The sequence below is a fragment of the Pantherophis guttatus genome, chromosome 7 (assembly GCF_059756535.1).
Source record: "Pantherophis guttatus breed Tessera chromosome 7, ASM5975653v1, whole genome shotgun sequence".
Lineage (NCBI taxonomy): Eukaryota > Metazoa > Chordata > Lepidosauria > Squamata > Colubridae > Pantherophis > Pantherophis guttatus.
In genome coordinates, this window is record NC_142069.1 from 46,955,088 (window position 1) to 46,982,660 (window position 27,573).

Consider the following 27,573-nt stretch of genomic DNA (forward strand, 5'->3'; position numbering starts at 1 on the left):
GCGAATCAGGCGAACCTGATAAAAAGACCTCCCGGCCACAGCCGTCAAGTGTTCTTCTAAAGACAGCCGTGAGTCCAAGAGGACGCCTAAGTTGCGAACACTCTCCGTGGGGGGCAATGACTCATCCCCAATAGTCAGTGATGGCACCAACTGACTATATCGGGACGTCGGAAACCACAGCAACTCGGTCTTGGATGGGTTGAGCCTGAGTCTGTTCCTCCCCATCCAGATCCGTACAGCCTCCAGGCACTGGGACATCACTTTAAGGGCATCATTGGGGTGGTCCGGGGTGGAGATGTATAGCTGAGTATCATCAGCATACTGATGATACTTCACCCCAAAACCACGGATGATCTCGCCCAGCGGCTTCACATAAATGTTGAACAGAAGGGGTGAGAGAACCGACCCCTGTGGCACCCCACATACAAGGGGCCTCGGGGTCGACCTCTGCCCCCCTGTCAACACAGACTGCGACCGATCAGAGAGAAAGAAGGAGAAACACCGCCCCCCACCCCTAACTCTTCCAACCGGTGCAGCATGATACCATGGTCGATGGTATCAAAAGCTGCTGAGAGGTCTAATAGGACCAGGACAGAGGAGCAACCCCTGTCCCAGGCCCTCCAGAGATCATCTACCAATGCGACCAATGCCGTTTCCATGCTGTATCCAGGCCTGAAGCCCGACTGGAACGGATCTAGATAAGTAGATAAGTACTGAGGAAGCTGTCGCGCTACCACACTCTCAACAACCTTCGCAACGAAGCGAAGGTTGGAGACTGGATGGTAATTAGCCAACACTGCTGGGTCCAGGGAAGGCTTCTTGTGTATGCCAGTGCCGTCTACTCTGTACCCTAGGAATTCTACTGAGGGAACCGCGATCATGCATTTGACCCTGAGTCCAGCATTCCTGAACTTCTCTAGGACTTCTCTCAGCCTCCCCCCTAGCTGCTGTTCATCTTCAGTGGTGATGAGTACGTCATCGAAATAGGGAACCACCCCGGGGATCCCTTGCAGCAGCCGCTCCATGGTGCTTTGAAAAAGTCCGGGGGCTATGCTAACTCCAAACTGCAAGTGGGTACATTTGAAGGCCCCTCTATGAGTTACGATAGTCTGTGCTTCCGCGGTGGCACCATCTACCGGCAGCTGCTGATATGCCTGCGCAAGATCAAGTTTAGCGAAAATCTTGCCGGGGCCTAGGGAATGAAGCAGATGGTGTACAATTGGGACCGGATAAGCGCTCTGTTGAAGGGCCTTATTTATTGTACACTTATAATCAGCGCATATGTGCACTGACCCGTCCGGTTTCACGGATGTCACAGTTGGGGTCTCCCATTTGGCGTGGTCGACTGGCACAAGCACCCCTTGCTTAATTAATTTGTCCAGCTTGACGTCTATTTTGAGTTTCAGGGCGAACGGTCCCCTCCTAGGCTTCAATCAGATTTGGGCAATATTAGGGTTGAGGTTGAACGAGATAGGGGTCCCCACATACTTGCCAAGTCTTTCGTCGAAAACGTCCTGGAACTCCTGCATCAGGTCGTCCTTCAGGGTGTTCTGGATGTTCCTTACTCCGGTGAATCCCATGCCCAGGGCTCAAAACCAGTCCATGCCCAGGAGGCTCGGGAGCTTGCCGCTGACAATGGTGAGGGGCAGTTTCTGGCTGAACTCCCCGTATCGTACTTGGAACTCGCCTATTCCTTCGACAGGGATTCGGTTCCCTTGATAGTCCTTTAGCCGACAATGCTGTGGTTGGAGCTGTTGCTTGTGTGCGCTGGGGATGGCTTTCTGTAGGTTCTCCCACGACATGATGGAGATGGGGGATCCCGTGTCGATCTCCATCTGGCACTCACGTCCCATGATCTCGACTGCGGTGTAGGTCTTTTCTCAGGGAGAGGTGCAGGTCTGGCCGATGCGAATAGTGTAGGCCTCGAAGTCTTCAAGTTTCACGCCCTTCCGGCTTCCGCCATCTTTATTGGTCCTCCGGCACGGCGCTGTCTCAGACTGGCTGGTTTGGCCTCGTGGTTTGTAGCCTTGTGCTTGCTTGGCCCTGCAGACTCAAGCGATGTGGCCCTTTTTCTCGCAGAAACGGCAGATTGCATCCCAGAATTTACAGTTGTGTCAGGAGTGGGGTCCTCTGCAGCTGGCGCAATTGTCCCTGGGTCCCTGTCGGTCCGGCCTGGACTGCTCTGTGTGGTAGACCTCCTTCTCGGACTCCCCTTCGCTCTCGGTGCTTACGGCTTCACGGTGCACGGTCGCCGACCTCTGCGCTGTCCGGCCATGGATGGTCCCTTGCAGTCTCTTGGCAGCCTTTACGGACAACTCTTGGGCTCTTGCTTCGTCTAGTGCGATATGCAGGGTCAGGTTCGATTTCACAAGTAGTCTCATTTGTAGCCGGCCGTCCCTCACTCCGCAAATTAGTTGCTCTAGGAGCATTTCATCCAAGTCTCGGTACTCACACTGGTTTGCGGCCTTACGCAGGGCAGTGACGTACTCGCTGATTGACTCGCCGTCCTGCTGCAGCCGGAACTCGTACCGCTGGACGTACTTGGAAGGCATTGGGGCATAGTGGTCTTTCAGCAGGGTCTGCAGCGTTGACCATGATATGGTGTGGACCGAATTCGGCTCCGACAAGGCTTCGGCTGTGTCGAAGACCTGGAGTCCGCAGTGGCTCATCCGGTAGCCCTTGCAGGTTGTTGGCCACCATGAAGCACTCGAACCGGGACATGTAGGATCCCCATTTCTCTTCCTTGGGGTTGAAAGGCGCTGGCGGGGTGTAGGCAGACATCGTTCGCAATTCTCCGGTGCTCTGCTCGCTCACCTGGCTGGATTCTGATTCGGGCGTTCCGCGTCTCTCTTGGAACGTGGTTTCAGCTCTTTTCGGTTGTGGCTTCAGCTCTTTCCTTGGCTTCTGGCCTCAAATCCCACCTCCGTCGCCAATGTTAAGTTGGATGAATGAGGACGCAGCAAGCCAGGCAGTAAGTGACAACAGCTCTTTATTGTAGGGTGAGAACCCAGCAACTGACCTGGGGAACAGCTCCCTTTATATACCTTGCAGCTGTGGTGGTCAGCCAATCAGCTGATGGTCAGTTAGTTCAAACTTCCCGCCAAGAAAACCTATTTACATAACAGTGGGTATCAAATAAAAGGCTATTAACTAGGGTCTACTTAACATTATGATGCTTTGCAAAATCTGATACACTCTTGCTGTGCCAACAAACAAGAAATTAGGGCAAGTGAGCCAGTTCCTTTGCCAATATAATATTAATTCATATTGAGTATTTAGAAACAGAAGGCAGCAAGAATTGTTCTCTCATTCCCCCTTCTCTTTTCCTCTCTCTCTCTGTGTACGTATATATGTATGCATGTGTGTGTGTGTGTATTATAGAGCCAGCTACGACTAATAGTGAAAATTATGATACAAATAAGGAAACTGCTGAATAAAATATTTAATTGGATGCTATTTTGTTATATGTTAATTACTCTCAAAATTGTAAATTGATGAATCTATTTCTATTCTACAGAACTTTATATAACAAAATAGATGTTTCTGTTATATAAAGAAATTCAAAAGTCTTTTTGACCTTCCATGTCTGAATATTCTGCAAAATAAACAGGGACTATTCTTGGAACTGTAGAAAGAAACAGCAGAAAATTCTAATTATGAATAATCATTTTTTTAAAAAATTGCATTAACTGAAATTCAAAGCAACCCATAGTCTGCTTTATAAATGCACAAATGCCTAGTTTGGGCACTACAATAAGCAAATCACTTGATACAGAACCACTTGAAGCAAAGACAGAAAGCAGTATGGGTTGACTTGAGTTCCATATCCATATCCATAAAAGTTAGGGATGAAAATGAGTTAGGGAGATAGATGGATGGATGGATGGATGAACAGACAGACTCTTAAATTCCTGTAATTTTCAGTATAGTGCTAGGGTAGGAAAACTATGGGCCTCCAAATGTTGCTCAACTACAACTTCTAGTTATGGCTATGCTAAATAGGAGCTATAGCCCAACACCAACAACCGTCCTTCTTCTATTCTAATACAGTCATGGTTTCTATGGTAATATCTGCACCTCTATCAATTAGTGCTATGATTGTAAAGTATAACCACCTGGGAGTTTCAGTACAAAAACTTTTTGTTTTTCCTTCCAGAATCAGTATCCGGGCTTTTACCCAACTTTTTAGAGAAGATCTTAAGGAAGTCCAGAAACCTTTGTTCACAGATACATATTTTTCTTTGCCAATTGTGACTGAATCAGGTTGGTTTCCTTCCTATCTTTCAAATTCTGACTATAAAGGAAAATAATATAATTTAATAATCTTATTACTATATTATATAATTATTATTATTGTCTTGAGGAGGTAGTGGTTAGACCCTCCTTAAGGTCTAACTTTTGATTCCTTGAAGGATGATTATAGGCCAATCCCTAGCTTCATTTGGTTGAGAAAAATGAGAATGAAGAAGTTGGATTTTGAGATGAGATTAGCTATTCCAAAGCATTAGTAGTTTGATATTGACTTTCCTGAATCATTTTTAGAGGCAGCATTCCATAAAGTCACCTTGTGACCTTTGGATATATTCTGTTTGCCAGAAAAAGCTATTGAACTTGTGTTCAATGGTTTACAAGCATTGTAAGATGTGGAGTTGATAGTTCAGATAGAGTTTTGACATCTACAGCCTTTATAGAATAGAATATATTTGAGATTCAGTTCTGTTCCCAATTGAGATGCATTTGTCATTTAGAGTAAATCTCAATATTTTAATCTATATTCTGTCCATAAATTCAAAATTTCCTCTTTATTGTCATTAGAGGAAAAAGAGAAATAGTTTGGTGTATGTGTCCATCTCCAAGTCCCTAGATAATTTTATTAAAATTTGCATATATGTTACTGAAATTATATGAGCGATTGGATAGAGCTTTTTTTTATATATATATATATAATTTTTTTTACTTTTAAATATACATAAGTATTGAATACATGAACAGTGTGGCATCTAGGTATCGTTAGTTTTACAAAATACAAAATAATAATGATAATATTGATAATATTAGTTACATTAATCATACACTTATAATAATATTATAAATATTAAAATTAAAGCTATTAACATGTTAATACTTGTTCCTCCATTGTATATAATCCTTCATCATTTAATTATTCAATATTTTAATATACAATACTAATAACCATAGTAATATTATTTAAGTATACATAATAAAATCATCTTTCAACTTCTGATCTTTATGTCTATATATTAATTTTAAAATATTATATAGGAATATGCATAATAATATTTTTCCCCTTTCTATGTTCTACCTCTATTCTAATTCTCAATAGAACAAATCTTATATCAGGAGGTATTCTATTTCTATCCATCATTGCTTGCCCATTTTAGTATTTCAATTCTTTTAAAGACCCGAAAGGGCAATTAAAAATCATGTGCATATACACATTACTATCTGATAGATGTCTTAAAAGAATACAATGATTGAAGGTATCAAAAGTTACTGTAATATCAACAGAACTAACACATGAAGCAATGAGGAAGGAAAATGCCTCTGAATGTGCCTTATCAATTTAAGAATTGTAATTTTTAGTCTAAAAGATAGAAAAAATACTGTTGTATACTCATTATATAATATGGTGAATGCAGGTCTATTTGAAATAATGAGAATATGATAATTTTGTACATTTAATTGAACATTTGAGAACAAAAGAATACAATAAAATATAGCTTTGTTAATTGTTCTCCTTGTAAATAATACTTATGTATGTTTATAATGGGAAACTGATAAATATTATTTATATATAGGTATGTGAACTATTGTGGCTTAGAAAAATGGTAAACAAAGCCTTTTTAACTTGTTCAACAAATTATTATTATTATTATTATTATTATTATTATTATTATTATTATTATTATTATTATTTTATTTCTATACCGCCCTTCTCCTGAAGGACTCAGGGCGGTGTACAGCCTATTAAAAGCACAAAGACAAACAACAATTAAAATAATTTAAAATTATTAAATAATTTCGGCTCAATATTAAAATCCCCAAAAATTTAAAACATCCAATTTAAAATCATTACATTGATAGCCCGGCCTGGCGGAACAGCAGGGTCTTAAGGGCACAGCAAAATACCCTGAAGTCGGAGATCTTACGCATTTCCGGGGGCAGTTCATTCCACAGGGCTGGGGTTCCCACAGAGAAGGCCCTCCCCCTGGGTGTCACCAGCTGACATAACTTGGCCAATGGCACCCTAAGGAGACCCTCTCTGTGGGAGCGAACTGGCCGGTGGGAGGCTACTGGTGGCAGAAGTCGGTCTCGAAGGTACCCTGGTCCTATGCCATGGAGTGCTTTAAAGGTGGAAACCAACACCTTGAATCGCACCCGGAAGACCACTGGGAGCCAGTGCAGCTCACGCAGGAGGGGTGTCACATGGGCACAACGGGTTGCGCCCATAACCACCCGTGCAGCCACATTCTGGACCAGTTGGAGCCTCCAAGTGCTCTTCAAGCGGAGCCCCATGTAGAGATCATTACAATAGTCCAGCTGGGAGGTGACAAGGGCATGAGTGACCGTGCGCAAGGCGTCCCGGTCCAGAAAGGGCTGCAATAGCAATTGCAGCCCTTTCTGGACCGGGACACAATAGCAATAGTACTTAGACTTATATACCGTTTCACAGTGCTTTTACTCTCTAAGCGGTTTAGAGAGTCAGCATAATGCCCCCAGCAATCTGGGTCCTTATTTTACCCACCTCAGAAGGATGGAAGGCTGAGTCAACCTTGAGCCTGGTGAGATTCAATCTGCTAAATTGCAGGCAGCCAGCAGCCACCGGAAGTATCCTGCAGTACTGCATTCTAACCACTGTGCCACCACAGCTCTTTTAATGTTCTTTAAAAACTCCGCGAGCCTCGAAAGAGGTTCTTTTGAGAGCGTCCGCTCCCTGGCTCCGTTAAAGCCCCAGAGCAGCTGACAAACGCTGTCTGGAGGCTTGAAATTCTCTCCCCGGGCAAAGGGGAGAGAGAAGAGCAGGCAGGTGGAGGTAGAACTCTCCCGAACGCCCTAGGAAAACTCCTGGGGCGTGAAGGGCGCGCGTTCCCTAAAAGCCTGTCAAGCCGCTCCAGACCAGGGACGTCTCCGCTAATTAGCGGAATTAGAAGCCGCGACCAATCTTGCTGAATGGAAATGAGGGAATTAACATCTTGAACTAACAGCAGGCGGAACGAGCAAGGAGAAATCAGACTGCAAGTATTTTTTACCTAACTCCAATGCCTAGAGCCTCCTTCGGAAGTAATCACTTAGTACTTTGCAACAATATGGCGATTGAAGCTTGAAAGGGCGGGGGAAACGGAAAGTTACAGGAAAAGTTTCGTTTTGCTGGCAGCCCTTCGCTTGGGAAAAAAAAAAAAGCTTTTGTGCTGACAGAAGGAGGATTTTAAACGTTAATTAATATTGGGAAATCTTTTGAGGAACTCTTCTTTTTGACTCTGATTAAATATAAAGACTAATTTCAAACTGGAAATGGCCTCAAAGTCTGTAAAAACTGTTCCTACTAAAGGAACTGGGAGTGCTGGTAGCTCCCCAGCTCATATTCCTAGATTACAAGTTTCTGCTCCTCCAGCGGATCCACAGACCCTAACATTGGAAATGTTGCAACAAGCTCTCCAAATCACCCAAAATAAAATTGTTGATGTGATTGATGAAAAAATTAAGGAAACTAATGAAAAAATTAAGGAAACTAACGAAAAGATACAGGCTGTGTCAGATGAGATTGCAATTCACAATCAGGGGATTAGGGATGATATATTAATGGCATTTAAGTGTCTGGCAGGCAATATTGAGATGGTGGATGATAGAGTTGAGGAAATTAAACAATCTTCTGAAATTTTGGATAGTAAAATGGGAGAAGTTCAAAACAGAATTCAAAGGGCTGAAGACGACATAATAATGATACAATACAGGGACATGGAATTTGCTTTAAGATTCAGAGGGGTGAAGGAGAATAAACAAGAGAATTTGAGAGAAATGATGTCTGAGGCATTGGCACCGCTGGTGGGGGAGTCAAAAAATGATCTGGGCTGGCAGATGGACAAGCTGTACCGCGTTAATTCCTGGATTGCTAGACAGAAACATCTACCAAGAGACATTGTGATATATTTTACTACAAGGAGAGTACGTAACAAAATTTTACAGGCTACTTTTAAAAACAAGCTTCGGGTGGGAGGCCAGGAAGTAATGACAATGAAAGAAATCCCCCCTAAGATCTTGAGAGCTAGAAGGGAGTATGCCTTTCTGGTGGATGAGCTGAGAAAATGTCAGATACAGTACAGGTGGGAGGCGCCAACTGGACTAGTGGTGACTTACTCAGGAGAGAGATATCGGCTTAATACAATTTGGAAAGCAAGAGATTTTTATACTAATGTATTAAAGGCTGGCACACCCAAACCAACTAAATCACCAGAAGGCAAAAGAAAGAAAGAAGTAATGGAAGCTGAGACAGAAGAGCTCTTGACAGTAGTTCAGGGGGGAGCTTTGGCTGATCAAGAAGAAACATTACAAATCCAAATGGCTACTCAAGAGTTGGCGCTGATTGATTTCTCGCAGTTACCAAAGGACCAAAGACAGACCAGATCGGTGACAGCTAGACTCAAGGAAGAATTAAGACAGCAACAATCCCAGATGGCAACTCAAGAAATGGTTCAAGATACTACTAAAATAGGAGCAGTGGGGGGCGCAAGACCTAAAACTCAAATGAGATCAGAGCATCAGGACTTGCTTCAGAGGCTCCAAAGGCCCAGAGATGGGAACTAGATTTTTGACCTGGAACATTAATGGCTTGAATTCTCCACAGAAAAGAAGAAAAATATTTCACTATCTTAAGCAATTTAAGAATGAAGTAATTTGCTTACAAGAGACTCATATAAGAATACAAGATCAAAAATATTTGATTAATGCAAGACTTGGTACATCTTACGTAGCAGCAGCATCAGAAAAGAAAAATGGTATAGTTATATATTTGAAAAGAGACTTAGTTGCTAAATTAATTGAAGCAGACGATCAAGGAAGATTTTTAGCGATAGAACTTTTAGTAAAAGGAGAAAAAATACTTGTAATCGGAGTTTATGCCCCGAATCAACAACAAGAAAACTTTTATAATTTATTACACTCAAAATTGACACAGTGGGCATATAAAACTTGTATCCTGTTAGGTCGACTGGAACGGTGTTTTGGACGTTAAAAAAGACAAGAAAGGACCTAAACAAAATGTGTTAACAAGAGCAAAATTGCCCAAAGCGTTTTGGGAAATGATGGACGGCTGGGAGTTGAGAGATATCTGGCGTGAAAGAAACCCGGAAGAAAAAGATTTTACTTTTTTTTCAGATAGACATCAATCCTTTTCAAGGATTGATTTTATACTAATTACTAACAATCTTTTATCTAGGGTGAAAAATACGAAGATTTGCTCAAGAACATTGACAGACCATAGTCCAGTTTGGCTGGAATTGGAGTATGAGAAAGGGCCTAGGAGGTCCTGGAGGTTAAATGATAATTTGTTTAGGTATGAAGAAAATGTAAAAGAGTGTAAAAAATTTATGAAAGAATTTTTTGTTATGAATATGCAAAAGGGCACATCGATGGAAATGGTATGGGATGCAAGTAAGGCATATATGCGAGGAATTTTGATATATTTGAATAATAAATATAGAAAGAAACAGGGGACAAAAAGAAAAGAATTAGAAGATGAGATTAGTAAACAGGAACGGGCTTTAGTAGCTAATCCAACGGATAAGAAAATTAAAGAGGCAATCAATTTATTGAAAGGTCAATTTAATATGTTAATAGCAGATCAAGTGGCAACTAATTTAAGATATGCAAAACATAATACTTTTTACAATGCCAATAAACCAGGCAGGTGGTTAGCATATTTGTTAAGGAAAAAGCAAAAATCAAGGACAATAGAGAGAATAAAATATAAGGGTGAAGAGGTTTATGAGCAACAATTGATTAAAAAATCTTTTTTAGAGTTTTATTCGAGGCTGTATACTGGTGATAAAATTAAAGATATAGATATAGAGAGATTTTTGCAGAAAGAGAATATTTATACAATTTCAAATGAGCAGAGGGATAGTTTAAATCAATCGATAACGTCTGAGGAAATTGCGTTAGCAATTAAGCAGTTGAAAGTGGGTAAAGCTCCTGGGACGGATGGTTTGACGGCTATTTACTATAAAACCCTACAGGAGGAAATGATAGAACCGTTGAAAGAATTATTTAATAATATACAACAGGGAGGAAAGGTACCTCCAACTTGGAAGACAGCATTTATCTCGTTGATCCCAAAAGAAGGGCATGACAATACAGATCCTAAAAATTATAGGCCAATTTCATTATTAAATACAAACTATAAGATATTTGCTAAAATTTTGGCAAATAGATTAATGACAGTCATGCAGCAAATGATTCACCATGATCAAACTGGTTTTATAAATGGTAGACAAATGAAGAGTAATGTAAGGCAAATTGTTAACCTATTAGAGTATTTGGGAAGGAACAACCAGGTCCCCGCAGTGCTTGTGTTCTTGGATGCTGAGAAAGCCTTTGATAGATTGAATTGGCAATTTTTACTAAAACTAATAGAAAGGATGCAATTTGGAGAACAATTTGTACAATCTATTAAGGCAATATATCAAAAACAAACAGCGCAAATAATAGTTAATGGTGGTTTAACAGATGCTTTTAACATAGAAAAAGGAACAAGGCAAGGCTGTCCCTTGTCCCCGTTATTGTTTATTTTGACGCTGGAAATTTTATTAAACAAGATACGCGAGATGAATACAATTAAGGGAATTAAAATTAGACAGCATGAATACAAGGTACGAGCATTTGCGGATGACCTGGTTGTTACCTTAACCCAACCGGTACAATCGATTACAGCCTTGATGGATATAACCTGCTTATATGGACAAGTATCTGGCTTTAAAATAAATGCAGCTAAAACAAAAATAATAGCTAAAAATATGGTTAGGAGCCAAAAAGAAGAGATAGAAAGGTTAACAGGATTTGAAGTAGTTAAGAAGGTTAAATATTTGGGGGTTTATATTATGACTGCAAATACGAAATTATATCAGTACAACTATGAACCATTATGGCATAAAATACAGAAAGAGTTGGACAACTGGAAAAAACTACAACTGTCTTTGCTGGGAAGGATAGCCGCTGTAAAAATGAATATTTTACCAAAATTTCTATTTCTTTTTCAAATGATACCTATACTTAAAAAAGATGAGAACTTGAAGGAATGGCAGAAGGGCATAAACAAATTTGTGTGGGCAGGGAAGAAACCACAAGTTAAACAAAAGATATTGCAAGATACTAGAGAAAGAGGTGGTCTTTAAGATTTAAGTAGTACATAGTACAATTTAAGATTGTACTATGAAGCTGCTGCCCTCTCAGCAATCACAGATTGGATAAACTTAACGGAAGAAAAGATATTGAATATTGAAGGATATGGTTTGGTTTATGGCTGGCATGCTTACTTAGTGTATGATAAGAAAGTAGATAAGACTTTTAAAAGTCATATATTAAGAAATGCTCTATTGCGTGTCTGGAAAAAGTATAAATATAAACTAAATGATAGGTTACCAATATGGACAGTACCCAGACACGCGATAGAGAATATAAATTCAGAGCAAAAGCAAGATAAGATTACATATAAGGAACTCCTTTATAAGGAAGGGGTCAGACTACAGTTAAAATCCAGGGAACAACTAAAAGAAGAAGGGATTATTAAGACTTGGTTTCAATATGGACAGCTGCTGGCCAGATGGAGAGAAGATCAAAAAATTGGTATTTTGCAGCAGGATGAGAATTTGATAAAGCAAATAAGAGATGAAGGTCAAATGCACATAAAAAGGTTGTACAATGCATTACTGGAAATAGATTCAGAAACAGAGTTAGTCAAGGGTTGTATGATAAAATGGGCACAAAATGTAGGTGAATCAATAATGATGGAAACATGGGGAAAGATATGGGTTAGAAATGTAAGATTTACACAAGCACAAAGTTTAAGGGAGAATTTTTACAAAATGTTTTATAGATGGCATTTAGACCCAAAAAAACTGGCTTGTATGTATCCGAATTTACAACCCAAGTGTTGGCGATGTGAGTGTGAAGATGCTACATATTTCCATATATGGTGGACATGCAAAAAGATTAAGGCTTTTTGGATAAAAATATGGTGGATTATTCAAAATATTTTGAAGAAAAAAATTAAATTTACACCACAGTTTTTTCTGTTGGGAATAGTTACGGATTGTACTGTAATAGAGACTAAATTGGTTTTGAACTTAATAATGGCTGCCAGGTTACTGGTGGCACAGTACTGGAAGAAGGAAGATCCACCTACTATTGAGGAATGGACATTAAAAGTTGTGCATTTGGCGGAAATGGCAAAAATTTCATCATACCTTAAAGACCATTCAAATGAGAGATATATATCGGAATGGAAAAAATGGATTGATTACATACAGAAGAAGTATCCGAATAAGAAGATTCATATAGCTTATGAATGAAATAATATTAAGTAGTTTATGTTTGTTTTTTCTGAGTTATAAGGAGTTAAGGACCTAGGGAGAACATGAAATGTAATAATTTGTTAGCACATTTTAGTTCTTGGTTTGTGAATGCTATACCCTGTGCTCATTCTGGGAAGTCTAGGGAGGGGGGTGGGGAGAGGGAGGGGAAGGGAGGGTGGGAAGGGGAGGGGGGTTGAGGGGGGAAGGGGGGGTGAAAATGTTTGTACTTTTCATAAAACTTTTCAATAAAAAAAAAACTTGTATTTAGTAGATTGTATGAATTAAGTGAAATGAAGTTACCCTTACAGGTAGACTTGCTTAACGACCATTCAAAGTTACAACAGACTTCAAAAAATCCATTTATAACCATCCTCAAAGTTACAAAAGCTGCATCCCCACCCTTCCATGGTCACATGAGTGCATTTCAGCCACTTAGCAACCAGTTTGCAGTTACAACTGATTGTAACCCCCATTGGTCACATGACTACAATTTGCAGTTTTATTTTGCCATTTTCTGGCAGAAAAAACCCCCCCTGCCATTGGATATGATTGACTTGCTTAATGACAATATGATTCTTGTAACAACCATAGGATTTGCTGAATAGCCACAACCATTCACTTAATGGCCACCATAAAAATATTTGAAAAATTGAGTGATGACCCATTTAGCAATGGTGACAACTTATGACCCAAATTCCATGCTCGCAAGTTGAATGTAAATGCATGTAGACTGATTGTTGTTGTTCATTACAACATCATAAGACAAAGGATTATGAATAGACTCTATATGTTATTTCTCTTTTTTATCTCATACAATTATTTCAGAGTCTTCATTCGGAGTTGTAGAAGGCATGAGCACTGGTTTATTCTTAATAATTATGGTTATGGCTATCACTGGATTGCTTGTTTGCAGACGAAAAATAAAGTGAGTTGAAGTTGATATTTCATTCTTTCCTGGGTCAAAGGGAATTTTACTTTCCCAATTATTGTACAATAATTCCCAAATGCTACATGTATTTAAATCAGGATATATGGATATATATTCACTTAATGATTTGGTGGCATAAGTCAGAGCCAGTTCCATGGTGTGAAGATGACATGAATCATGTGCAAGGCTGCAATGAAACAGAGGGTTGTGATGTTAGAAAGTTTCATTTGTTTTCATTGTTCTTGCAACAGATATTGCAAAAGAAAGACCCTTTCCTGGTCAAACAAAAGAATATTGTTTCTTCTAAGCATTACGTATAATCCTGATCAAATTCTTGTATTGCAGAAGTGGCCATGAAAGAGCAACAGCAAAACTAAGTATTCGTAAGGATAGGCCATCAGTTCATTTGAACTTGGGACAAAAAGGGTAAGGTTGACTACCTTTGCATTTTGCCTACCGTAGGGATGGTATCTTTACTTAATCACCAGCTGACCTGTTATTTTTTTCTTCCCCAAACATCTTAAAGGAACCGGAAGACATCCAGGTAAGAGCCAATACCAAGTCACTTAAGATAAGAACTTTTTTTTGCCCATAACTGGAAAAACAATGACATATCATCAGAAGACAAGGTGATTAGAAAAATTATGGAATGGATAAGCTCACAAAGGAGATACAAGAAAAAGATGAAACAGAATAATACTTAGTCTGGAAGAAATGGTATAAATGGTTGGGGAAGAAAGGGGGAAAAAAAGGGGGACAAAAGAAAACTAAACAATGGTTAAATTAGGTGGAGGAATATGGAAACAAATGGGAAGATATAAATTGTGGAAAGGAAACCTATTTTCTTTCCGTACATTTATGGATGTAAATGGACCTATACATCCATTTATGTTGAATGTAAATAAAATACTTAGATTAAGAGAATATATATATATATATGATATACTAGAAATATATGTATAAAAGATAGATTAAGATAAGAAAGAGAAAATGTATAAATATGGATTACTGATGCAAAGATGTTGAAAAGAAGAAGATGTAAATATCTGTTTTTGTTTGTTTGAGTTTTTTTGTTTGTTTGGTTTTTAAAAACTGTTTAATAAAAATTATTAAAAATAATAATAATGTATTTTTAAAAAAGATAAGAACTTTTTTTCATTGATTGTTTGTTTCTTCCCTTGCTAACAGATTTTTCTCTTTTTTGAATGTTTTAGCCTAATAAAAGTAAATCAGTTTGAAATGCACTTCACCAAACTTCAGGCAGATTCAAACTACCTCCTATCTAAAGAATATGAGGTAAGGACCACGGAGAATGAAAAAATAATCACAACCATGTTCTATTCTCATTTAGTCTTGGCTAGCAAATGTTGTATTATAAAAGGGGGATATTAATGCATATCATTTATTTATTCAATTTATATATAATCTATTTTCATCTCCTTTATGTTGGCTTTCTATAGGATCTAAAGGATGTGGGTCGAAACCAATCATGTGACATAGCACTTTTGCCAGAGAACCGAGGGAAGAACCGATATAATAATATATTACCATGTAAGTTATAAGGGTGAATGTGAGCCATTTATTTTTTTTCTATTTGTTTATTTTTTTCAGCAAGAACAAGCGACATCTTTACACTAGAATTGAGTTATAATTGAAAATAATATTTTATTTTTTATATTTAAAAAAATTATGTAGATCATTTAATATCTCAGGTGAAAGGTATAATTTCACTTCTAGTTAATATAACCTAGTCCTGATTTTTAATGTGTCTAGATGAAAGGCATTAATGTTGATTGGAAAAATACTGTGTTTCTCCAAAAAGATAATCCAACTTGAAAAAAAGCCCTATCACGTTTTTGAGCGCATGTGATTAAATTAAGCCCCACCCACAAAATTAACCCTAATTAAGACCCCACCCACCCTGGGGTGCAGGTGGTGGAGCGAGGCACACAGGTAAAAAATAAGCTAGAGTGGGGATGGGGGTGGGGGACCTGCCCTACTTATCAGGCCTTGCACACCCCGACACCTGCCTCTGCTTCTTCTGCGGCTGCTTGCCAACCGCTTGCACGCATTGCCCTGGGCTCCATTTTGCCTTCAGATGCCTACCGAAAGGCATCTAAAGGCAAAACAGAGGCCAGGGCAATGCATGCGAGTGGCAGCAAGCGGCCGCAGAAGAAGTGGGCCAGCAATGGGCTCCTGCTGGGGAGGGCTGTTGGCGCCACCGCCACAAGGTGAGTCAATAATTAGAACCCTCCAAAAAGAAGGCCTACCCGTTTTTTCGGGGGTCAAAAGAAAATAAGACCTGGCCTTCTTTTTGCAGAAACACAGGTAGTAAATATTTATTTCTATTTCTGTGGTTCATGTAAGTAAAAGAAATTAATAACTGTATATAATGGTTCATATTTTTATTATAATAAATCCTCCTTATAGATGACACAACAAGAGTGAAACTTTCAAATGTAGATGATGATCCATGTTCTGATTATATCAATGCAAGCTACATCCCAGTAAGTGATCCAAATTTCCTTTATATGAACTCTTTTTAAAAATATACTTTTTTTCATCCAAAGAGAAGTTCTTATAACTCTAAATTCTTCCTGTCCATGTCTTCTAAACAATCAAATTCTTAATACTGTGCCAAATGAGTTTCCATAAAACTGAAATTCCATTATCACTAAAGGCCACATACTGAACATGTTTTTAGAGAGCATTAGAACCCACAAACACATAGATGCTATGAAGTAAAAGAAAATGGTAATATGCCATGATGTTATTTTCAATAAAGGACCACAAATCGTCATATGAGTGTTCTTATATAGCTTCTATAATCTATAATTATCTGAGTCAGTGATAAGTGTTGGAAGTGATGGTAGGAATTAGAGTCCAAATGTATCAGAAGATACCACCTTTAAAATGATATATACACAATAGAAACATTTTAGGAACCCATGAAATTGGAAGAAGAGAATTTTAATCTAGCTGAAACATTTTTCTCCGGAAAATAGAATTGTCTTCGTTCATAATTTTGGCCAGGTTTTGACGTTGTTGTTATTTTGGCTTTTGTGTGTTATTGTATGATTGATCCTGACTAGTAAAAAGATGAAGTTGCTTCTTTGAGACAAAGTAATCTTGATAGTTCTTTTCATCCTGATGACTGCATGGATATTCCCTCTTCTTATGTGAAGTATGAATACTGTGCTTTAAAACCAAGAATAGGGAAAGTTATCTCTGGTTACTATGGCACTATCTGAACTAATCATAGCCTTTGAATCAACAGGGCAATAATTTCCGTAGGGAATACATTGCAACTCAAGGACCTTTGCCTGGCACAAAGGATGATTTCTGGAAAATGGCATGGGAACAGAATGTTCATAATGTTGTCATGGTAACTCAGTGTGTTGAGAAGGGCCGGGTGAGTGGTTTTCTTATTTGTTAATTACTTCACAAAAAGATTATATCATCTAGCACTGATAAAATGCCAATGATAGCATCCACGACAGAACTTGTTGCATGTCACCGTGTAGTAGAAGCTTTACAATTTATGCAAAAAAGACACACATAAGAAATCCAGTTAGCTGTTTGGCTTGGGATCATTATTTATAAGCTTTTCACAAGCTTTTAGACCATCACCCAAAACTGATGAAGGCATGTTCCATGTGAAAAGAAGGGAAACCTTGATACCACCTAGTATTCAGTGGTATCAAATATTCATATGTCACTAATGCACAAAGTTCTACATACACACAATGGATTACATATATTGCATGAGTAAATTTTCTCACAGAAACATCCACCTATGGAATGGGACAAAGAAATGGTTTGCATTTTGCCCAGTTGAATTGGTGTTGGAGTGTTGGAACATCCAATAAAAACCAGGCAGCTGTGGACAGTTAATTGTGCTCACTTTTCGTTTTTCATAGACAATTCTATCTTTACAAATAAAAAGAGCAAATCTGAATCTAAGCTATAATTGTGCAGAATTGTTACCTACTTACAAAAATATTGACAAAATTTGACAAAAAATGAAGCTTCATGAAGATTTGTCTATTTATTTACTTCAGTTTTTAAATGGCTTTTCATTCATATGGATATTAGGTGGTATTCAATAATATGATCATTTTTATTAGGCAAATTCCATGTTGACATAAAGAGTTAATTCAACTAAAATGTGCAGTTTTATCTTTATTAGGAGAAGATGTAGAACAGACTATATTCTCAAATGCTAAATCATAAGCAAGCAAAAGGATCTTTTAAATTTAAGTTATTTAAAATGGTAAAAATAAGCACTAGTGCCTTCTATTGATTTCAGAAAAGACCAGTACAGAATGATGTTTCTTGCTGTATCAATTTCACTTATGGCTAACATATTTTATCCTAGCTGAAGCTTCTTGGTTATTGTCAAAGCAGCCTACATGAATCATGTATAGTAGTAATAAAAAAATTAATAGAACGTGAACTGTATTAGGTAAACATCATACAGAAATTATTACATTTGTAACTAGTCAAAGCTGATAAAGAACAGAATAATCCAGAAGCTTCCAAACATCAAAAGACAAGACCTGATTAAAAGACTTCCGGGCTACATATCCACTCCTTCATTTAGAACAAGCTGTACAGATACAGAACCCACCTATCATAAGATCTCCATCTGACTAGAATCAAGGCATGGTTTCTTGACCTAGTTCAACATCTGCACCACTTCATCTGACTCAAATAAGGACAAATAGAGCTGAGTGTTACTAATATATTAATGATCTTGGTTTATCACATCACCTCTTATAGATCCTTAAAAACAAAATATAAAAAAGTTCATTTAGTGACTGTTTGAAGTTACTGAAGTTACTTGAAGCCAGATTCTTTCAACAGCCATGTCACTAGTTTAACAACTGGAGTGATTCATTTAATAACTGTGGCAGGAAAGGTTGTAAAATGGGGCAAAACGCACAGAACAACTCTCTTGCTTAGCAACAGAAATTTTGGGCGTAATTGTGGTCATACATCAAGGACTACCTGTAAACTGATATTGTACATAGCATATAAGGATCAAACAAATCATTGATTGATCCTATATGCTATTGATCCTTTTGCTATTGATCCTTGATTGATCCTTTTGCTGCGCAAAAACCACTGCAAAGAGCAAAGCAGACCGGTTTGCTTCTTACTGGTTTGTATTTAAATACAAAAAAGTATTTACTTTTACAAAACAATACAATACAAAACAGATTTACCCTGTTTCCCCCAAATTAAGACATCCCCTGATAATACGTGGCATAGGAGGCTAATGCCTCCTACTAAGGCAGCATTTAACATCCAGCTGCCTGCAATTACTGTGAGTTCAATTCTCACCAGGTTCAAGGTCGACTCAGCCTTCCATCCTTTCTAAGGTGGGTAAAATGAGGACCCAGTTTGTGGGGGCAATAAGCTGACTTTGTATAAAATATACAAAAGTATGAAGGCTATTGCTTAATGCATTGTAAGCCGCCCTGAGTCTCCAGAGAAGGGTGGCATATAAAAATAAATTTTAAAAAAAATTTTGAGCTTTTGAGCGCATGGCAATAAGGCCAAGCACTTATTTTAGGGTTTAAAAAAATATAAGACAGAGATTTATTTTTGGGGAAACACGGTAGATTTTTTTTGTTCCACCTTTGCAGTATTATTTTTATAAATAATTTAAATTGGTGAACATACCTAATACTCTTTCTTCCTATTTTCCCCACAACAGCCCTTTAAGGTGAGTTGGGCTGAGAGAGAGGGACTGGTGCAGTCACCCAGCAAAGTCACGCACAGTCTCCTGGTTTCTAGTCTGGTGCTTGTACATTCTTCTCTAGATTAGGAAAATCAGACTATAGTTTATGGTTTATTTGGATTTATATTTATATGTTTATAGACTATAAACATCTGTATCTGCATAATTTGCTATAAAATTAAAGTATATATTCATTGATCTCTGCAAAGCAACTTGTTTTGTTTCAACAAAGAGATTTGGCCAAGGAGATGATGTGATTCTCTTCATAGAAGTGAAGTGGTGCCATAATTTACCTTAGCAAAACCATTTCATTGCCTCAAACTTCTTCAGTTCAGTTCTATGGGTGAAGGGTTTCTCACTCAGCACTGCTCAAATACTCCCATGATGGCCTGAAGCATGCACCAAAACAATCCAGCCTGAAATATCACAACATACATGTTGTGATCACTCCAAACAGAGTGATTTTAACATGAGCTATGGCATAGTTACACACTATTTGCTTAAGATTCCCAAAAAGCTTTGACAGGCTTCAGGAAGTTCAAAGCCAGATAGCAGTTGGCAAACCTACCACATCTGCTGAAGCCACTCAACCTAGAAGTACCATAGCCAGCTCTGAAGGAGAAGGCTGAAGGAGCACTGAAGCCCAATAATGCAAAGCAACATAGTTGCATCGATTTGCTATTAAAAATTAGAAGGATATACAGTTGCTTTGAGAAGATGTTTTGCCCTAACCTCCTACAAAGTGGAGCATCCCTTTAAAGAATGGCACAGCTATTTAGCTGTATAGTGATAAATACAGCTTTGTAATTTTAAAAGCAAACTTTTTTCAAATTTCTAGGTAAAATGTGATCATTATTGGCCCTTTGACCAGGATTCTTTATATTATGGTGATTTAATAGTCCAGATGCTATCTGAATCAGTCCTCCCAGAATGGACAATAAGAGAGTTTAAGATTTCCAGTGTAAGTATTTCCAACAATTTAATCAAATGTTTCAAAAAAGATACACTATTTCATTTTATTGTTAAATGTGAAAGGGATACTATATTAAGGGTGCAGCTCCAGGACTATTTAAGGTAATGCTTTCAATATGTAGTCCATATAGATTTATGGCAGCAATATGGTATGAAGTGGTCCATTTTTCCACATTTTTTTCTTCCCACTCTGACTAATATCTCTGATGTTTCCTAAAGGTGTCCACTCAACCAAATAACCTGGTCTAAACCTACTTAACCAGCCAGACAGCTATATCCATTAATCTAAGAATGGATCTTCAGTAAATCCATTTGAGTTTCCTTCTAAAGAAACTTACTGAATATTGTTCTGCTAATCTATTTCTTATATACAACTCAATGATGTGGATTGATGTTTGTGAATTGAAAAAATATTACAATATCTTATATTGGAGTGATAACATGGATATTTCAAGAAATCAGCCTGTCATTTATTTCTCAACATGTCAACTTTATTATTGAACATTTTCATTTTATACCAGTAAAGCAGACATTATGTACTTATACTTTATGAAAAACTTTTCTCCAAAACTTAGCACATATTCATGTGTTCTGTAGCGTCTGTTTCCCAGGCTAATTATTATCTTTATTTTATTGACTTAATAGGAAGAGCAACTTGATTCCTCTAGACTTATTCGCCAATTCCACTACACTGTATGGCCAGACCATGGTGTACCAGAAACCACCCAGTCGCTCATTCAGTTTGTGAGGACTGTAAGAGATTATATCAATCGGACCCCTCAGGCTGGGCCAACTGTAGTTCATTGCAGGTATGCGCTGCACAACAGTATTTTCAAAAATACACAGATAGCTCATTTTAAAAAGTGATTTTGCTTCTTTCCAAAGGGCGACAGCAAACCTTGAATCATTAAATTTCATTCCTGAAATTGAAAAAATAAAAAGGAATATCAATTCCAGTTTGGCTTGAACTAATTATCCATAAAACATTGGCAAAAAAGGCATGGAGACATAATCTGGTGTGGCATTGGTCTTGTTTTCTCTTTCAGTGCCGGTGTTGGTCGAACAGGGACATTCATTGCACTCGATCGACTTCTTCAACAGTTGGACTCAAAGGATTTGGTGGATATTTATGGGGCAGTGTATGATCTTAGGCTTCACAGGGTTCACATGGTCCAAACAGAGGTAAGCTTTAAATATAGAATGGTAATATAGTATCATCAAAATGGCTAAAGATCTCCAGCTAACTATAACATTGAAATCTATAGAAGAAAACCAGTGTCTCCTTTCCTCCTTGATCCCTAAGTCTCCATTTCTTTCCTACCATCATCTCACTATATACCTTGTCCTAAATTTTATGACTTAAGTTCTCTCCTATCTTTCATTTCAAGACTCCTCTTCTTCTGTTATCTTAGGCTTCTGACTTCTGTCATACTTTCTTTACCCTTCCATCATCAACTCTGCTCCCAGGCTTTTGTCCACTCAGCCTCTTCACAGCTAGTCATAATGCTTCTTGATTTCCCATCAACAGCATACTTTTATTAATGTGTATATTTATTGGATTTAAATCCTATCTTTCTGGACCACCATCTACCAAGAACAGCTTACAATATAATATGCACAATTCTAGATACTCTAGTATGGGACTTTCCAACCTTCACCTTCTCCCATTCTTCCTCAAATCTACATCACCTCTGCTGGTTTTTTGTTTTTTTTACTTGTGCTTCCTTCACCTGTTAGCCTCACAAATTTCTTGTTTTCTCCTCTTAACAGAGGCAATGCATACTTGCCTTGTCAAATATCTTTCCTCCATTCTCTCTTACTCTGGGATCCTGCCTCTCTCCCAGTTTTCATGCATCAACAAATGCCAGTATAGAAAAGGACAAGCGGTATATGAACCCCAATTCCTTTTTACAATTTTGTGCTGTTAACTTTGAAGTTGTAATTGGAAAAACCTGGCCATACTGTTTCCCACAATTCTGGGGGTTAATATATGGTGTTACAAAAAAAACGGCAGTGATATAGGGTCAACACAGTTGAGGAGTAGAAGAAAATAAATCTGATCCCAGCCCTAATGGAAAATTCTGCCCTTTATTTCACCATCAGCTTAGAAAAGATTATTGTGAGTGCCTGGATTTCAAACCTACAAAACCTGGGACTTTATAATCAGCCAGGATACCGATCAGTTGAGAGTTTATATAACGATGGCAATAATCTTCATGTTCCTCATCTTCTATGCCATCAGCCTCACTTAGACCTATGATTTACAATTACCTATGTCTTCATTTTTACAGATATGAATGTTTAATTATTTAACTTTTCAACTCTGAGAAGAAACTAATTGCCTAATTAACTATTAAGGAGCATGGCACCAATCTCATGCAAAATGCAGTTCTTTATAATGGGTGGAAGGATGCTAAAACCATTTTCACCAATTCTGGCATAAAGCCAAATTCACTATCCATTTATATGAAAATAATTTATAGATCCTCTAGAAATACTTCAGATAAATAAGCTGGATTCTTTTTCCACTGGGCAAAATAGGGTTGCTGTTTCGGGGTGTTGGTCTTAGAAAAAGAGAGGCAATGTTTTCAAAGATGACATTCACGATGCTTTGAAAATGAGTGTTCAAAAAAATCATCAGATAAGCAGGTGTTCAAGTAGGATATCAAATAGGTGAGAAGCTCATAGGTGTGAACTTATTTCTTTGAAGCTGGGAGATCATAATTCCATTATAATGTGGTTTTTTTAAAATGTATTTATTTATGAAGTCTTGCCATAACTCATTTTTACATTTAAAAGATGAGATCAGTATATGTAGCAAGTGATGCATGATTGGAAAACAAATGAAAAGGGCAGATTGTTGTTTTTATGTGAGAAAAGTGCAGAAAACTTATTCAAATGATGGTATATTATTAGTTGGATTCTAGAAGAAACTATTCTGTTTTGTCACCCTAGAACCCTAGAATAGAATCTTCTATTAGTGTAACTTATTCTTAATTAATATATTAATGGAGAGGGAATAGTAATACTTAGGTTTTGATTAATTGATTAAACTACATTGAGAATTAAGCATTAAACGTGTTGGAACTAGAAAAATAATGTATTATTATCGAAGTGGAATAAGGAAATATAACTAGGATCTTCTACATTTCTGAAACAAACAGCCAGATTGTATTTTCTCCAATTTACTATGTTTTAAGGGGGAGGAGGCACAATGGCTCAGCAGTTAAAGATGCTGAACTTGTCAGTTAGATAGCTGACAGCCGGGGTTCAAGACTCGAGCGCCCGTGCGATAGGATGAGCTCCCATTACTTGGCCCAGCTCCTGCCCAACTAGCAGTTCAAAAGCATGCAAATGCAAATAGATTAATAGGTAGCACTTTGGTGGGAAGGTAACTGTGTTACATGTGCCTTTAGCATATAGCCCTGCTGACCACATGACCATCGAAATTATCTTCAGATAGTGCTGGTTCCCTCAGCCAAGAAATGGAGATGAGAACCGTGCCCTAGACTCAGACATGGCTGACAGGGAAATCTTTACCTTTTTACTATGTTTTATATATGTTGGAGATGAACCTACTAACAGTTAAAAGCTTTATAGGGGAAAAGGTCTATTTTTAATATGTATTTTGTCTTCATTGTAGTGTCAATATGTATATTTACACCAATGTGTGAGAGATGTCTTAAGAGCAAGAAAGCTACGCAGTGAGCAAGAAAATCCCTTGTTCCCAATATATGAAAATGTGAATCCAGAGTATCCCAGAGGTAAGAATGAATTTAATGAACATTACAAATGGTCACAGTATTATGCTGAATAAATCATTTCCATCAATATTTTGTTTTAGTTATTTTGTCCCTTTGTCTCTTTTCTGCCTGGTATCATTACTATTATTAAACTGATAACACCACATTTATGTTTGTATAAAAGTTTAACAACAATCAACAATACAGCAGTAAAATCAATTAAAACCAGTAACAGTGAAAAGGTTGGTTAAAGGTATGTGTTGATACCATTTTCTGAAGTACTGGTTGAGTGGAAGCTTGATCCATAAGACTGGATAGAGGTGAGAGTTTGTTCACTTAAATTACTGGTATGTTCATTTGTCATGGATGTGTTCAATTGCCATAGACTGAGGAGGGAAGCAGGACCGTCGTGTGCATCGGTTCTTACTGTGTCACCTCTTTCTTCATTTGGTTTTTTGGATCTACACAACAATAACACAATGTTTGCTCTGCTCAAGTTATCCATCAATATAGTGTCATTGAAACAGGTGTATATTTATGATCCATTTTTTCACTGAATTGGGTATCAATAAAATTTAGTGGATGAGTTTTATATCACCCTAGTGCTAGGCTTCTTATATTCTGTTTTTAATGCAGTGATATTTCACATTTTTGTATCTTACAAGTCCTCCTTTTCTGGAGTTGTATGTTGTACAAACAAAATCTGACACATTAACTTATACAAACAAATCATCTTAACAGAAAACACTGATTTGCTTTTCTCTCTTTTCACAGTTAAAATTTTGGTCCTGTGGGAAGGCATACACAAAAGAATTAAAATTCTTTCATTTTACACATTGCAGGGAAGACCTAGATAATAATCAGTCCTATTGTGTATTCACAATCTGTTTGATTAACAACCTGTACATCGGGGTGAAATGTACTTACATTTCCTACTGGTTTGCTGATGTTCACATGCCGTGCATGTGCCGTCGTCTGCGTGTGCGCCATCATCTGTGCATGCGCAAAGCCTTCTGTGCATGCGCAGATTCTCAAAACTGGGACGTGACGATGTCCCGGTTTGGGGGGGCGGAGCTTCCCACCACCGCTGATACCAGTTGTCCGAACTACCCGCCACCGGCACTACTGGATTCCACGTGCCAGATGCATTTCACCCCTGATGTACATCATCCAGGAACTTCTATTATTTTAGCCTTGTTGAATTATACTGAGTTGGACTGAAGAGATTAATGAACTTTACAGAGAAAGAAACTGCTATAAATTTTGTAATACTTTGTGTTAAATCTTATAATATACATTATACACAAATACACAGACATGTTTAACTTTCATGATTTTTCATTCTTTTTGTAATTTAATTTAAAGCTTTTGAAAATTCTCTGTTACGATTACAATGCTCTATATTGTAAAACAGTTCCTTGGAAATCTGTAAAAGTATCCCTTTTGCTGAATCCCTGCTTTTCTTACAGCAGGAAGGAAAAGTTGAATATTTTGGCTATTATTCTAAGATAAGGTTACATTTTATATGCACATACAGTTCTATATTATTTATGGTGCCATATGATTTATATTTTACTACATACAATCACTACTGTACTTTCATAAGAATGTATTCACTGGGTTTCATTGAAAATCATTCTCTGTACTTTTCTAATTACAGTTTTCTTTTTGTTTCAGATGCTGTTTATTCAAGGCACTAAAGCTCAAACAGATTCCTGCTTTTTTGCAGTTCTATCTGTTAGGTTTTTTTAAATTAAGTTTTAAAAATATTTTATGCACTACAAGTGCCAGACGTGTTTGAAGCTGTGTATAATTTATTAGTCTGGTGATAATTAAAAATACATAATTTAAATATAATAGATATTGTTGTAGATAAATATTTTTTGATATGTAAATATGTTTTATCTATATTGTTTATATTATTCTTCAGATAATGCTATTTTTCTATGTTAAAATTATTTTAATGAAATATTCCTTATAAACTATCTTATGTGGAAAATCTATCAAGACATGTGATTTTTTCCCCAAATCATCCTTTAAAGCTAACGTATGATTCGTATCTTATTCTAGCCATCTTTGTACACATGTGAAATACAGACTGCATATCCCAAGCTCTCCAACAAAGTCAAGTTTCCTAGACTTTTGAAAATAACAGGTTTTGCCTTAATAACCTTATTGAGAGCCCACAGAGTTACAGAAATAAGTATACTATTTTCTTCGTGGCCCAGTGTGTGGTTAGCTATCTCAAAACACAGAAGTCAAGGGAAGTAGAGTCAATATAGCTGTGTCTGCAATGTGATCTTCCCTCTACTTTCAAAATCATTGTGCATCTCCCAGAATCACCTTTGAAGAGCTTGGCAGAGAAGGAAGGAAGGAAGGAAGGAAGGAAGGTCTAATCTCAGATTCACAAGCAGATGTTGCTTCATTGCTCCTGATGCAGCCAGAGTCATTGCCCATTTAGTTGAATTTTGAAAATGGAGCAAAGAGTGAAATCAGCCATATGTCTTGGGCCACTGCAAATGTCTGAGTAAAACATGGCCAAAAGCTTTCAGTTAACTTTCCTTTTTTGCTAGCATTTAAGTACTAGAACAAACTTTTTTTCAAGCATAAAGCGTAAAATTTCCCAGATTAAAAAAAAGAAAGAAACTGCTGACATCTTAAAAGACATTTTGTATAAAATCTTACAAGCTCTCTGTGATATTTTTTTTTTGAACAGGTTAGTCATTATATAAAATCAAATCCTAATCTGATGAAAGACCCTCTAATATTGAAAGAGAGGGTTTCTTCAGCGTAAGGAAAATTTAAAAGGTATTGTTCATCATCATTAAGTATTCTGACAGCATTTTTGTAGGTAGGAAAAAATTGACAATAGCCATTTTATGATTATAAAACGTTCATTGCCAATTGGGTGTTTTCCTGAAAAAGATTTATTGGATTTACTTGCATACAAATTAATGATTTATTCACATTTTTTCCTATGATGTGATCTTTCTGAAAATATTCAAAATTTCTGATAAATTTTATTTCTTTACTTGCTTCATTTGTATGCAATCTTTCCAGCAAGATGTCTGAGCTTCACATTTATAGTAAAAAAAAAAATACAAGAGAAAAATCAGATTTAAATAACGACAGGATAGCAATAAAGTATATAAATAAATATAGATAAGACTATCAGGAAATAAAAGGTGATGTCACTGTAAAAGCATTCTAGCCTAAAGCTTTATGTATTTATTAAGAAATTAGTCCCACCAAGTTACTTTCTCCTAGGTAAATAAATAAATGACTGAGTGAACAAAATCTTCAGATCAAATAATAGAAGGAAAGTTGCAAAGTTACCTTAAGGATATTTTATAACAAATTAGATAAAGCGGTTAAAGACCCTGAGCTTGACAGCCCAGGTTCGTGACCCAAGTGCCATGTGATGGGGTGAGCTACTCGCCCCAGCTCCAGCCAATCTAGCAGTTCAAAAGCAAGCAAGTGCAACTACATTAATAGGTACCCCTTTGGTGGGAAGTTAACAGCATTCTATGTGCCAAGGCCTATAATCATGTTGGCTACATGTCTACAGAAGTATCTTCAGACAGCCCTGGCTCCCTG

At 37.5% G+C, this 27,573-nt stretch overlaps 1 protein-coding gene across 2 annotated transcripts in view; it reads left to right on the top strand.

Annotated features, from left to right (window-relative positions):
- The window catches only part of PTPRB (protein tyrosine phosphatase receptor type B), a 94,761-nt gene extending 68,786 nt beyond the window's left edge, over positions 1–25,975 (top strand). For both annotated transcript variants that reach the window (XM_087874098.1, XM_087874099.1), the window contains 13 exons: positions 4,157–4,263; positions 13,413–13,512; positions 13,861–13,941; positions 14,042–14,059; positions 14,730–14,811; positions 14,976–15,066; positions 15,946–16,022; positions 16,793–16,927; positions 20,100–20,222; positions 20,879–21,042; positions 21,280–21,415; positions 23,877–23,997; positions 25,654–25,975. In XM_087874098.1, the coding sequence (XP_087730224.1) occupies positions 4,157–4,263; positions 13,413–13,512; positions 13,861–13,941; positions 14,042–14,059; positions 14,730–14,811; positions 14,976–15,066; positions 15,946–16,022; positions 16,793–16,927; positions 20,100–20,222; positions 20,879–21,042; positions 21,280–21,415; positions 23,877–23,997; positions 25,654–25,676 (1,258 nt within the window). In that variant the 3' untranslated portion in view covers positions 25,677–25,975. The remainder of the gene's footprint in view (positions 1–4,156; positions 4,264–13,412; positions 13,513–13,860; positions 13,942–14,041; positions 14,060–14,729; positions 14,812–14,975; positions 15,067–15,945; positions 16,023–16,792; positions 16,928–20,099; positions 20,223–20,878; positions 21,043–21,279; positions 21,416–23,876; positions 23,998–25,653) is intronic.
- The last annotated feature ends 1,598 nt before the right edge of the window (positions 25,976–27,573 follow it).